At 42.0% G+C, this 13,798-nt stretch overlaps 1 protein-coding gene across 1 annotated transcript in view; it reads left to right on the top strand.

Annotated features, from left to right (window-relative positions):
- The window catches only part of HIP1R (huntingtin interacting protein 1 related), a 92,557-nt gene that overhangs the window by 50,569 nt on the left and 28,190 nt on the right, over positions 1-13,798 (top strand). Inside the window, exons 6-11 of the mRNA XM_060785494.2 lie at positions 532-608; positions 3,021-3,082; positions 11,129-11,269; positions 11,749-11,806; positions 12,148-12,223; positions 12,389-12,526. Of these exons, the coding sequence (XP_060641477.2) occupies positions 532-608; positions 3,021-3,082; positions 11,129-11,269; positions 11,749-11,806; positions 12,148-12,223; positions 12,389-12,526 (552 nt within the window). The remainder of the gene's footprint in view (positions 1-531; positions 609-3,020; positions 3,083-11,128; positions 11,270-11,748; positions 11,807-12,147; positions 12,224-12,388; positions 12,527-13,798) is intronic.

Below are 13,798 nucleotides of genomic sequence, written 5' to 3'. Positions count from 1 at the left end.
AAATATTTTGCCTCTTCTGCCAAAGCTTGCCTGTCTTTGAGTACTGTATGCTTTGCCTTGGATGGATGGGATTCCTACTCTATCTCAGGCAGCAAAATGTCTTGGTCCATCCCTCATTAGGTTCTCAATGACCCTGTATTCTGTTGGCCACAAAACTATTCTGTTAGCTAACGGAGGCCTTAAAGGCCAGTAAACCTGAAATCTTGCCAACTGTTTTGCCTAGTTCGGGCCCTTTTTCTATGGGACACAGGCCTGTGTTTCTGAATGATGGTAGTCCTGATTTCCAACCAAATTAGGCGCAGCCCAAGACCTGTCTATATAAAGAGTTTTGCCATCCCTAAAACGTTGCTGAAAGAAACACTTGTGCGTCATACATTAATTTCCCAAACATATGTGGGAAAAACAGTGAGGATTGAAGTCCTTTTCTCCAGGGAGTGTATCTTGGGATTTATGGTTTACACCTCTTGAATTGTGCTTGACAGCAGAAATTTGCTCCGTAACCATGCTCACACATTTCCCCCTCCTCCCCAGCACCCTGAATTCCCCCCAGGCTTAGAAGTGACGGACGAGGTGTTAGAAAAAACGGCTGGAACAGATGTGAATAACATGTAAGTTTCACCCCCCACCCCTCCAGCCCCCCGCGTCTTGGGTTACTTGAGATCTCGAACAAAGCATAATGACGGCCTTTCTTTCCCAGCTGTAAACCGAGTGTCCCAAGAGTGAAATGTACCTCATTAAGCATGCTTTGGACCAGAGCCCAAGTTGCGTTCTGGCTGCCTAGCTGTGGTATTAAGTGATTCTGGTAGATCAGTGTTTCCTAAACTTCTGATAACTGGATCATGGTTTTATTTTTTGAAATATTGTTGTAGATTAACGCTGGTGGCACGCTTTGCGCTTGTGCACAGAGATAAGGTGGCTAAAATCTGCCACCTTATTGTTGATGAAGGTGACTGTCCTCTGAGCTCTGGAAGCTTTTGGCTGAGTTCAAGTACGGATCTTCATACTTCCACAGCAGCTTCCAGAAGATAAGCCAGGCCTGCTCTTTGCAGATCAAGGTAGCCCAGTTAGTACCGTGTCCAAGCATCCCCTCTTCCCCCTGGCTCCCAATCTATCCGTGTGCAACAATGGGTTTTCCATCAATGAAGATGTGGATGTGTTGCATCATGCTTCAGATAGCACAGAAAATCAGATGCTTCTAAAATGAAAGCTTGAATTTTCAAGGGCAACACTCATCTTGCAGCACTCAGGGCCCTTCCAGTCAGGCCCTATACCCCAAGATCTCATACCAGGTTTTCTGTTTATCCCAGACTAGCCGTCCCCTGCCACGCGGTGCTGTGGCCCAGTCTGGGAGTTACAGTCCAGGAACAGGAAATGGGAAATATGCAGGGATTGGGGTGCTCTCAAAGAAATCCAAGGAGAAGAAAGCTGGCATCTTAGAAGCAGTGCATTTGGATCATCCTCCTCTCCTAAAGGGCCTGGTCTGGGGGATGCTGGGAGCTGTAATCTGGAAGAGAGTGTGGATATGCTATTGTGTGTTTTGTTTGCCGGGGGAGTTGTTTTTGCGCATGCGTTGTAGCGTCTTTTTGCTTTTTTGGCTGTTAAAGCCCCATCCACTGTGTTTTTCAGTGTTTTTATGAGTGGTGGTCACTTGTTGTCCTGATAGGTGTATTGTGTCCAAATTTGGTGTCAATTCGTCCAATGGTTTTTGAGCTATATTAATCCCACAAATGAACATTACATTTTTATTTATATGGATCTGGCAGTTGGGACTCATATAATCCAGTTTAATTCAGAAAACCTGGCATCAGATCCTGGGATATAGGGCCTGTCTGGAAGGGCCCTCAGCTTCAGTAGGCATCAGAAAACACTTTAGAAGTTCTCCCTTGTGTTTTAGTGAATCATGGCTTGCCATATCACCCGATCCTTGCAAAATTGGAGCTTGAAAGAGCACACGTCAGCTCCCTCGTGACGCAGTGGGTTAAACTGTTGAGCTGGCAGAACTGAAGACCGACAGGTCACAGGTTTGAATCTGGGGAGAGCTCCCTCTGACAGCTCCAGCTCCCCATGCGGGGACATGAGAGAAGCTTCCCACAAGGATGGGAAAACATCAAAACATCTGGGCGTCCCTTGGGCAACGTCCTTGCAGGCGGCCAATTCTCTCACACCAGAAGCTACTTGTAGTTTCTCAAGTTGCTCCTAACACAAAAAAGTCAGAAAATATGGGTATGGTATGGTCTTCCAGTCATGGAAATAAGTATGATCATTTCATGCACACATGTCTCACGTTTATATGCAATTGTGCTGATTTTAATGTGTGTTTTATCTGTAATTGCTAATATAGAGATATTCTCCTTTTTCTACCAGCCCCTGAAGAAGGTCATACAAATATTTTCTGGCTATGTTTAATAATGAAAGCCATTGTTAACATCTTGAAACTTGTTGTGCATCTGTCTTGTAGGACAGATGCCGTTTGACACCATTTTTAACTGCCATGATCCAATGCTATGGAAGCCTGGGATTTGTAGCTGGTGTTGGTAGTTGTAGTTGGTGAGGCACCAACACTGATTGGCAGGAAAAGTCTTGTAAAACTACAGCTCCCATGATCCCATAGCCTTAAGCTATGCAAGTAAAGTGCTGTAAAACGGTCTTAATTAACACACTCGTCGTTTCTCTTTCTCATTGGGCTCTAGTGAATGTATTGGATTTCTCTTGTTTTTTGGTACTGTGCAATTGAATTGCATGGGGAGAAGGGGCATCGTTTGCTGCTTTGCCTCAGATATCAAAATATCTTGTGTCTACCCTTGCAAAATCCGTGTTATCAATCCCTAGAATCTGTTAGGTATATATAATCTCCCACCCATGGTTTCTGCGGGATTCCTCAAAACAGCTTTCCCAAGCTCTGATTCCATTTCTTCAAAAAGGAGATGGATTAATTGTGCATTTTTACGGCAGCTTTTGTATTGTCCTCGAAGTCCTACTCTGCTGTTGACTTTTTGCAATTCTAACTCTGTTCTCTTCAGCTTTCAGCTCACTGTTGAAATATTTGACTACATGGATTGTGAACTCAAGCTGTCCGAATCAGGTAAACTGTCATTCGTCAGGACTCCCTCTCTTTATTTTTCTTTTAATATTCAACATCCTTCTGGGGTTTGTTCTTGCACATAGTACTCCAGGAATTGTCAATTTACCAAAAAATATTCTGATTTATTCCTATGGCCTTTGACAGCACTTAGCTCTGCAGAAATGCACATGCTGGCAATAACTGTTGTTTTTGTGTTGTGGTCTCTCTATTTTATGGATACAATTTAGATCAAATATTATAGCTATATAAACATCATATGTCCGGCACAGTCGGCTTTAGACTGGGTTATGGAACTGAGACAGCCTTGGTCTCCTTAGTGAATGATCTATGCAGAGAACTGGACAGAGGGAGTGCATCCCTGTTTGTTTTCTTGGACCTTTCAGTGGCCTTTGATACTGTAGACCATGATATATTTCTGGGACGCCTCTTGGGAATGAACTTGGAGGTCTTCCCTGGAGTGTCACTTCAGAAGGTGTTGCTGGGGGACACCTGTTCAGCCCGCAACCATTGTCTTGTGGGGTCCCGCAGGGTTCAGTATTGTCCCCCATGTTGTTCAACATCACATAAAGCTGCTGGAGGAGATCATCTGGAGTTTTGGAGTTCGATGCCATCTGTATGCAGATGATGTCCAACTCTATCACTCTTTTCCACCTACTACTAAGGAGGCTGATCAGGTCCTGAACCGATGCTTGGCAGTTGTGATGGTCTGCATGAGGGTGAACAAATTGAAATTGAATCCAGACAAGACAGAGGTCCTCCTGGTCAGTCGAAAGGCCAAACAGGGCATAGGGTTACAGCCTGTGTTGGATGGGGTTACACTCCCCCTGAAGACGCAGGTTCGCAGCTTGGGAGTGATCCCAGATTCATCATTGAGCCTGGAACTCCAGGTCTCAGTGTGTGCCAGCTACGCCCGTTCCTTGAGCAGCCAGACTTGGCCACAGTGGTCCATGCTCTCATCATATCTTGAACAGACATTAAATAACATTAAAAGGTACAGTAAGTGATATCTATAAACTATTACTAATGGACGAACAGGAACAAGCTTATTTTTGGAGAAAAAAGTGAATAATCAAGAATGGGCATGGATATGGGGTATGAGATTACTAAAAATATGTCTATAAGAAGGAAAATTACTACAAAATGACATGAAGGTGGTATCTAACTTGCATTAGATTAAATCAGATTGATAAAAATACTCAGATCAGTTTTGGAGAGGCTGTCAGGAAATAGGGACATATCTTCATATGTGGTGGTCATATAAAATTTACAAAAATTTTGGGAAATGATATTTAAAGAAATAAGAGCAATAATAAAAATAGAGATAGAGATATATTGAATAGATTACTACAACGCACTGTACGTGAGGTTGGCTTTGAAGACAGCCAAGAAGCTCCAAGTTCAATGGGCAGCAGCCAGTCTGCTCACCTAAGTGATGTAAAGGGAGCATACAACCCCTCTGTTATGCCAGCTCCACTGGCTACCAGTCTGCTACCAAGCACAATTCAAAGTGCTGGCTATAGCTTATAAAACCCTAAACAGTTCTGGCCCAGCTTATTTGTCTGAAAGTATCTCCCTTTATGAACCAGTTTGAGCATTAAGATCTGCCGGGGATGCCCTGCTCTCGGTCCTACCTCCTTTGCAGGTGTGACTGGTGGGAACAAGAGACAGGGTCTTCTCGGTGGTGCCCCCCCCCAGTTGTGGAACTTCCCAGTGACATCAGATCAGCCTACTCACCCCTTTCTTTAAAAAGTCTTTTGTAAAAAAGTTAAAACTTGGCTATGGAAGCAGGAGTTTGGTGAGTGACAGAATTGCAGCATAATATTTCATCATGATACAGATACAAATGAAGCAGCCAAACAATGACTATGGGATTGGTGCAATGTTCCATATGTTTTATGATGTTTAAATATGCTTAATATGTTTAAATTGTTTTTATTTGTATGTATAGGTTTGTTGATTTTTTGTTAACTATGACATGTATTGCTTTTTTCTTAAGTAGAATGTAGCATTGAATTTTGCCAAACTGTAAGCCATTCCGAGTCCCCCTCGGGGCGAGATAGAGCAGGATAGTAAATAAATAAATAAAAATCTAAAAGCTAAAAAAAGTTTGTGTTTTTTTAAAAAAAACTGCACCAAGGGAGCATATAAGATTGCAAGTGAAGGTGAATTCAGCAACCTGTATAAATTAGGGACACTTTGGTAACTTTTGATCAGGTGCCAAAAAGGAAACAACTCTCCCATTGTTTCTGCTCCCAAGACAGGGCCTTTGTGGATATTTTTTTTGTGCAAAGCACCAAATATATCTGCCCTCCAGATATTATGGGATGTGCCTCTGTGGCGCTGTTTGCCCTCTCTCCTTTCACTTGCCTGATTGTGTGTTGCCATGTGAACCTGGCAGGCCTTTTGCATAGGGACCATGCAATGTACACTACTGGTTAATGATAAAGCTTTTCTAATCTGCTTCAATCGTGTTTGGTTCTGCCCAACAGCAGCCTAAGCAAACAAAGGTAGTGAGAGCCACAGATGCCTACTCAGTGATTGAAAAAAAATCCCAATTGCTTACTGTTCTTTCTTTATCAGGCATTCTTCCTTATGACTTTCTTAATCTAAGATTTAAAAAAATACAGGAGGGATCATGGATCTAGATCCCAGTAAAAGTCCCCCAGTTCTGTCTTTGTTCCCTGCTCAATACCTCTGTAATAATAATAATAATAATAATATTTCTTACCTACCTCTCCTTGTGGCTTGAGGCAGGTTAGTAAAGGTAAAGGTTTCCCCTTGACATTAAGTATAGCCGTGGTTGATTCTGGGGGGTTGGTGCTCATCTCCATTTCTAAGCCGAAAAGCTGGCATTGTCCGTAGACACTTCCAAAGTCACTTCGTGGGCATGACTGCATGGAGTGCCGTTACCTTCCCACTGGAGCACTACCTATTGATCTACTCACATTGGCATGTTTTCAAACTGCTGGGTTGCCAAAAGCTAGAGCTAAAAGCTGGAGGTCACCCCACTCCCCAGATACTAACCGCTGACCTTTCGGCCAGCAAGTTCAGCAGATCAGCAGTTTAACCAGCTGTGCTAGAGGTCCCAGAATAATTAAAACACATAAACATTGTAAAAATACCACCAATACATTTCTATAAAAGATACATATTAAAACGTAATTCTAGAGAGCACAACCAATGTGTGACGGAAGACACTGCCTTCTATGCTTTTTGAGTGATGGTATTCACCATATATAGCTGTGTTGATTTCAAACTTTTTTCTCTGAATTAGAACCATTAGGCAAACCTGTCCCATATAACAGGCGTTTCTGTAGACTGATTTTAAAAGGCATGAAAGCCATGGCAAAACTGTACTTCAAGTCGATCGCAAATGTTGGGAGACATTGGGGTGCAAATATATGTGTGTGTGTGTGTGTGTATATGTATATGTGTGTGTGTGTGTGTGTGTGTATATATATATATATATATTTGTAGAGATTGGAGCCCTCAGTGGCGCAGTGGGTTAAACCATTGAGCTGCTGAACTTGCTGACCACAGGTTCAAATCTGGGGAGCAGTGTGAGCTCCTGCTGTTAGCTCCAGCTTCTGCCAATCTAGCAGATAAAGCAAGAAGACAAAGCCAAGGACCAAATTTTTAAAAAGCAATTTAAATCCCTCTCCCTGAGGCAGCTCTGCAAAGAACTGCAAGAGAACAACAAGCAAGCACTTGACACCGTTAGAATGTCATGCGAAAGAATTCTCAAATAAGCTAAGCAATTTATAGAAAATTGCTTCTGATGTGCTGGACGTAAGCATTCAAAAAGAAAGACGGATCCGAGGCCTTCAAGAGCTCCTTGACATCATTACTAATAAGATGAAGGGTCTTGAAAACCAGGGGCACAGGAATAATTGGAGAATTCAAGTGGGCCCAGAAGGCTAGGACGAAGGGGATTGGGCAGCACTCTTAATTAACTGAGTTCCAGAATTGTATTCACATGGCAAATGAAGATTTGGAACAGGCACACAGAGCCCTGGGTCACCATCTTTAAAGCCCATGACTCATGAGAGAGAGAGAACCACCTAGCCAGTTTGAAGCATGAATTTTAAACTTGTGTCCTGTGTTTAAAACTCTGTCCTGTGTATTTAATATGCGTTTTATAGGCCCCCTGGTGGTGCAGCAGGTTAAACTGCTGAGCTGCTGAACTTGCTGACCGAAAGGTTGGCGGTTTGAATCCAGGGAGTGGTGTGAGCTCCTGCTGTTAGGCCCAGCTTCTGCCATCCTAGCAGTTTGAAAACATGCAAATGTGTGTAGATCAATAGGTACCACTCCAGCGGGAAGGTAACGGCCACAATGACCTTGCAGGTGTCTATGGTCAACTCTGGCTCTTCGGCTTAGAAATTGAAATGAGCACCAACCACCAGAGTCGGACACGACTAGACTTAATGTTCCGGGAAAACCTTTAGCTTTACCTAATGTAGAGATTGGGTAGCAGAGTGGGGAAGCAGCTTCCTAACACCTGACAAAAACCTTCCCTGCTGCATAAGGCTGCAAGAGCACTGGCCATTGAATTTTTATACCCTGGCAATCTGTGCCCTTTGATTTCAATCATCATGTACAACAAGGTAAAGAAGCAGGCCTTAGATACTAGAAAGCTTCTGTGGAACACTAAACTGTAATGAAAAATAAATGAAAGACAACTCAGGGATCAATTTTTCAGTTTTCATTTACGCCAATGATACAGGAAGCTTGCCATCCTCTAGATCAATGGTTCTCAGCCTGTGGGTCCCCAGATGTTCTGGCCTTCATCTCCCAGAAATCCTAACAGCTGGTAAACTGGCTGGGGACCCACAGGTTGAGAACTACTAGATACTATTAGACTCCAAGTTCCATCATCACTGTCCACGGACTGATGGGAACTGGAGTTCCAAAACCCCAGGACGTCAGGTTTCTTTTCCCTGAGTTGGATATGCTCTTTTCTTCCTTTCCCATTCAAAATGTTTGAGTCATTCAGATTTTTTTCTATTTGAATGTTTGGTACAAATTTAATCAACAATGGTTCATTAATAAGAGCCTAAACAGTGTTAATTGGGTCTGTTGCCGTTCAAATTTTTGAAGGATAGACAATACATGTATACTATTACTGCTGTTGTTGTTACTACTACTAATAGTTGTCTGTCTAACAGTACTCACAGTAGTAATATTTGCTGTTAAATCAATTGTGTTTTCGAATTCTTATTGCTGTATTAAAAAAATTCCCTCCGTAAAATATATTAAATTTTCTTGTACTTCATCAGTTTCGATTTTATCAAGTTCTTCTTTTTAGCTCTTATTTTATATATATTTGTATATCTCCCTTTATTGTATGCTCTTCTATAGCTTTTTCTAAATTCCATTTCCTTTCTTCTTGCCTTTATTTAAGGTTAATTATCTCTTTTATACATAACCCTCTTACCACTGCTTTCATTGTATCCCATAATGTTCCTTTTGATACTTCACTTTCATTCAGTCCCCAAATTTCTTGCCATTCAGCTCTTATTCTAGCCACAATGTATTTCTAATTCAATATCTTGGTATTTAACCTCCACCGTCTCATTTTATCATAATCACATTTTAAAACAATCTCCATAAACACCAAGGCATGATAAGAAACCTTAATATTTCCAATAACAACATTTAGCAATTTACTTAACATATTTTTGAAACAAAAATATAATCAATTCTTGTATATACTCCTTGTACAGAGGAAGATTGTGTATATTTTTTCATCTCCCTTTAGTACTCTCCATACATCTTTTAATTGTCATTTATTCATAACTTTACCTAAATCTGTAAATCACTATTTTTTTTCCCTTTACTTGTCTTAAAACTACACCTGTTGATAAACTCTACGAGCTAGCTGGCCTTGCCCCCCCACCCCACCCCAATGTGCAATGCGAAGTTGTTGCCAATTGTGAGAGAAATAAGGTTGAACACTGTGAAAGCCACCCACTGTATGGAAAAACTTTATGAGAACCACCACTCCTCTTAATGTTCCCCCAGCAGTGGCAATCCAGACAGTTACAAGATGTCCCTTAATGGGTCCAAAGGAGATAAAGCAAGAAGACAAAGCCAAGGACCAAATTTTTAAAAAAGCAATTTAAATCCCCAAAGAACTGCAAGAGAACAACAAGCAAGCACTTGACCTGTTAGAATGTCATGCGAAATAATTCTCAAATAAGCTAAGCAATTTATAGAAAATTGCTTCTGATGTTCTGGACGTAAGCATTCAAAAAGAAAGGCGGATCCAAGGCCTTCAAGAGCTCCTTGACATCATTACTAATAAGATGAAGGGTCTTGAAAACCAGGGGCACAGGAATAATTGGATAATTCAAGTGGGCCCACAAGGCTAGGACAAAAGGGATTGGGCAGCACTCTTAATTAACTGAATTCCAGAATTGTATTCGCATGGCAAATGAAGATTTGGAACAGGCACATAGAGCCCTGGGTCATCATCTTTAAAGCGAGAGAGAGAACCACCTAGCCAGTTTGAAGCATGAATTTTAAACTTGTGCCCTGTGTTTAAAACTCTGTTCTATGTATTTAATATGCATTTTATAGTCCCCCTGGTGGTGCAGCAGGTTAAACTGCTGAGCTGCTGAACTTGCTGACTGAAAGGTTGGCAGTTTGAATCCAGGGAGTGGTGTGAGCTCCTGCTGTTAGGCCCAGCTTCTGCCAACCTAGCAGTTCGAAAACATGTGTGTAGATCAATAGGTACCACTCCAGCAGGAAGGTAACGGCGCTCCATGCAGTCATGCTGGCCACATGACCTTGGAGGTGTCTATGGACAACTCTGGCTCTTTGGCTTAGAAATGGAGATGAGCACCACCCTCCAGAGTCTAACACAACTAGACCTAATGTCAGGGGAAACCTTTACCTATTTATCTTCCCCTATTTCACCATACACTATTATATATCTGCCTTCACCATCTTTCAATATTTTCTGTATTACCAAAAATGTGGAGGCAGTGTCAGACTTTTTTCTAGGCGCAAAGATTACTGCAGATGCAGACTGCAGCCAGGAAATCAGAAGACATTTACTTGGGAGGAGAGCAATTACCAATCTTGATAAAATAGTGAAGAGTAGAGAAATCACACTGGCAACGAAGATCCGCATAATTAAAGCAATGGTATTCCCTGTAGTAACCAATGGATGTGAGAGCTGGACCATAAGGAAAGCTGAGCAAAGGAAGATAGATGTTTTTGAACTGTGGTGTTGGAGGAAAATTCTGAGAGTGCCTTGGACCACAAGAAGATCATACTAGCCCATACTGCAGGAAGGAAATCCTGGCTGCTCACTGGAGGGAAGGATATTAGAGGCAAAGATGAAGTACTTTGGCCACATAATGAAAAGACAGGAAATCTTGGAAAAGAGAATGATGTTGAGGAAATTGGAAGGAAAAAGGAAGAGGGGCCGACCAAGGACAAGATGGATGGATGGTATCTTTGAAGTGGCTGGCTTGACCTAGTCCATGAGGTCACAAAGAGTTGGAAGCAACTGAACGAATAAACAACAAAACATTTATTTGCAATTATTATAGCTACTCCTCTTGTTTTATTAGTTCCAAGTGATTTTTCATCGCATCTTATCCAGTTTGATTTTAGTTCATTCGATCCTTCTTTACCTTGGTGTGTTTCTTGTAGTAAAATAACATCTGCTGCATACTTCTTCAATAAGGTTTTGATTCTCTTACGTTTAATTACAATTGTTTTTAATTGCCCTATACTTGTCTCGTGATGTTTTGTATTGAATGTTGTTCACCGCTTTGAGTCGCCTGAGGGCTGAGAAAAGCGGTATATAAATAAAGTAAATAAATAAATACATAATAAATAATTATGATTCCAAGACCCTTGGTGTTTAGAATTTATATTCTTAATTTATTAGACATCATTACTATTAATTTTTTTTTCTGGCCCAAACTAATGTGCACCCTTGACCCTTGTAATCCCTTCCCCTCCTTCCCCCTTACCCCCTTCCCTCATTCCCCCATATATGTAACTCACATATGTCATTTTCTTTCTGCCCAGTGTTCAGGCAGCTTAATACCTCTATGGCTGTCTCTCAGATGTCAGCAGTTCAGTGCCGGCTGGCTCCCCTCATCCAAGTGATCCAGGACTGCAGTCACCTCTACCATTACGCTGTGAAGCTGATGTTCAAGCTGCACTCATGTGAGTTGCTTTTAGGGGCTGATGGGAAGATGCCCATGAGCCAGATAAAGCTCTAGCTAGAAATTTTGCTTTGCAATGACCAGTGGGAGAGAAAACTAAGGAAGTAGCATTTCCTGCCCAGATGTTATTCATTCATAAGGTAGATGAGACGGTTCCAGATTCAATCCCTGTTATTTACAGTTAGGAAAGTGGATAAACCTCTTCAGCCACATTCAATTTCAGAGGTATTATTGGAGGCTCAATCCATTGATAGATTGGGCCAAAGACAAATGGATAGAGCAAAAAAACAAAAACAAAACCCAAAATTCTTACTACCAGGAACTAAGGCTTGGAAGAAGCATATCAACCCATGAAAGATAGAAAACCAGCAAATGATGGTTTTCTTACACATGTCTTCCTGGGATTTTGTCCCAAACTTCAGCATGTCACACCAACACATGGTCTGTTTAAGGCTCAAACTCTTTTATTATATTTTCCAGGTTTGCCAGCGGATACGCTGCAAGGCCATCGGGACCGGTTCCATGAGCAGTTCCGCAGGTAATCCAGCATGGGGCCTTTTCTCTCAATGGGGTCATCAAGCTGTATTTGAGTGTTTCAGATTATGGAGAAGGCAGGAAGTTGTGTGATTGAATTCTCTTCTATTAAAAAAATCAGTTCTCTGGGTGTAGAAAACTAAGGTGTTAAGAGGGGGAAAAGGTGCCTTCACTACTTTTGACCCTGAGTTTCCTCTACACAGAGAAGTCTTTTTTGGAGGGAGCGGAAATGCTGACTTAGGAATTTTAGAAGTAATCATCCCCAAAAAGTTACTTTTGCAAGCTCAAAAGACACACCACTTTGCTCTTGGCTTTTACACTGGCACATTCTTTGTCTCCCTGTAGCCTGAAAAGCTTTTTCAAAAGAGCTTCGGACATGTTGTATTTCAAGCGGCTTATCCAGATCCCACGGCTGCCTGAGGTATGCTCTTGTTCTGGCTACTATATTATGTGGCTTTTCCTAAAATAGGGTCTTAACACTTCTTTGGATGTGGTAAAAAGCTTGGCTGCTCAGTTCTCGGGAAGTATAGTCAAAGTTGTGTCTTTTGCGCCTCTGCTAAGGTGCCTTTTGCTGTCCCTCCAATAGAGCCCCCCTAATTTTCTACGGGCATCAGCTCTGGCTGAGCACGTGAAGCCTGTCGTGGTCATCCCAGAGGAAGCGCCGGAAGATGAAGAACCAGAGAACCTGATTGAAATCAGCACTGCCCCTACTGTGGAGCAACCGGTAAGGAATCGCACACGGTTTGTCTAACGTAGTAAAATAAAATAGGGATATGTATTCCTATCTTTGAAAAGTAGAGAAATAACAGAGTCCTGGTCATTGGCTTAGGCCCCTTCTACATGGTCCTTATATCCCAGGATCTGATCCCAGGTTATCTTCTTTTAACTGGATTATATGAGTCTCCATTGCAATATAATGTGGGATAAGGGGCCGCAGTGGCACAATGGATTAAACTCTTGTGTTGCTAAACGGCTGACCTGAAGGTTGGCAGTTTGAATCCGCGGGATGGGGTGAACTCCCACTGTTAGCCCAGCTCTTGCCAACCTAGCAGCTCGAAAACATGCAAAGGGGAATAGATAGATAGGTGGGAAAGGCATAAAACGTTCCAAGCAGTCATGCCAGTCACACGACCAGGAGATGACAACACAGGTTTTTTGGCTTGGAAATGGAGAACAGCACCTCCCCCAGAGCCAGAGATGAGCACCGCCCCCAAAAGCTGGAAATGAATGGAGAAGCCTTTGCCTTGTTTGTGTTTGTGTGTCTCATTGCATTGTAATCCACTCTGAGTCCCCACGGGGAGAAGGGCGGAATATATTTATTTATTATTTCATACACTTGGACCCTGCCCTTCTCACCCCCAAGGGGGATTCAGGGCGGCCTCACAGCAAGCACATTTGATGCCATCAAAATCATAAAAACATTCAACCAATTCATTAAAACAAACATTAAATAAACAGTTGTTAAAAAAACGCCAGTTAAAACTAAATAAAGTGTTGTTGTTGTTGTTGTTATTGTTATTATTATTATCATCAGATAATCTGGGATCAGATCCTGGGATATATAGGGCAGTGTAGAAGGGCCCTTAGAGAAGCACTTTGGCATCAAGGAAATATCTTTGTCATACCATCCTTTGAGCAGTATTCAATCTCTACGGTTTCACTTGCCCATGCTCCAAAACATATTCTTCCCCAGAAGTTTTTGTGAGCCTCTTCTACACTACTATATAACCCAGATTAGTGAAGCAGATTATTTATTTATTGGCCATACTTGTACCCAGCCCTTCTCTACTCCAACAGGGGGACTCAAAGCAGATAATTTGGATTTATATATGGCAGTGTAGAAGGGGCCTAGGTCCTCCAGTGCAGTTCTACGGGATGCTTCTCGCCCAAGTGTAGTCAAAATATAGAATTCCCTATTATTCATGTTTTTAGGTATCTGTTGTGTTTTTTTGGAACTTACCCACACAGATACGGTGGTTGTACTGTAATTGCCCTC

The sequence above is a fragment of the Anolis sagrei genome, chromosome X, assembly GCF_037176765.1.
Source record: "Anolis sagrei isolate rAnoSag1 chromosome X, rAnoSag1.mat, whole genome shotgun sequence".
In the NCBI taxonomy this organism is placed as follows: domain Eukaryota; kingdom Metazoa; phylum Chordata; class Lepidosauria; order Squamata; family Dactyloidae; genus Anolis; species Anolis sagrei.
This window is presented reverse-complemented; position numbering and strand designations above follow the sequence as displayed.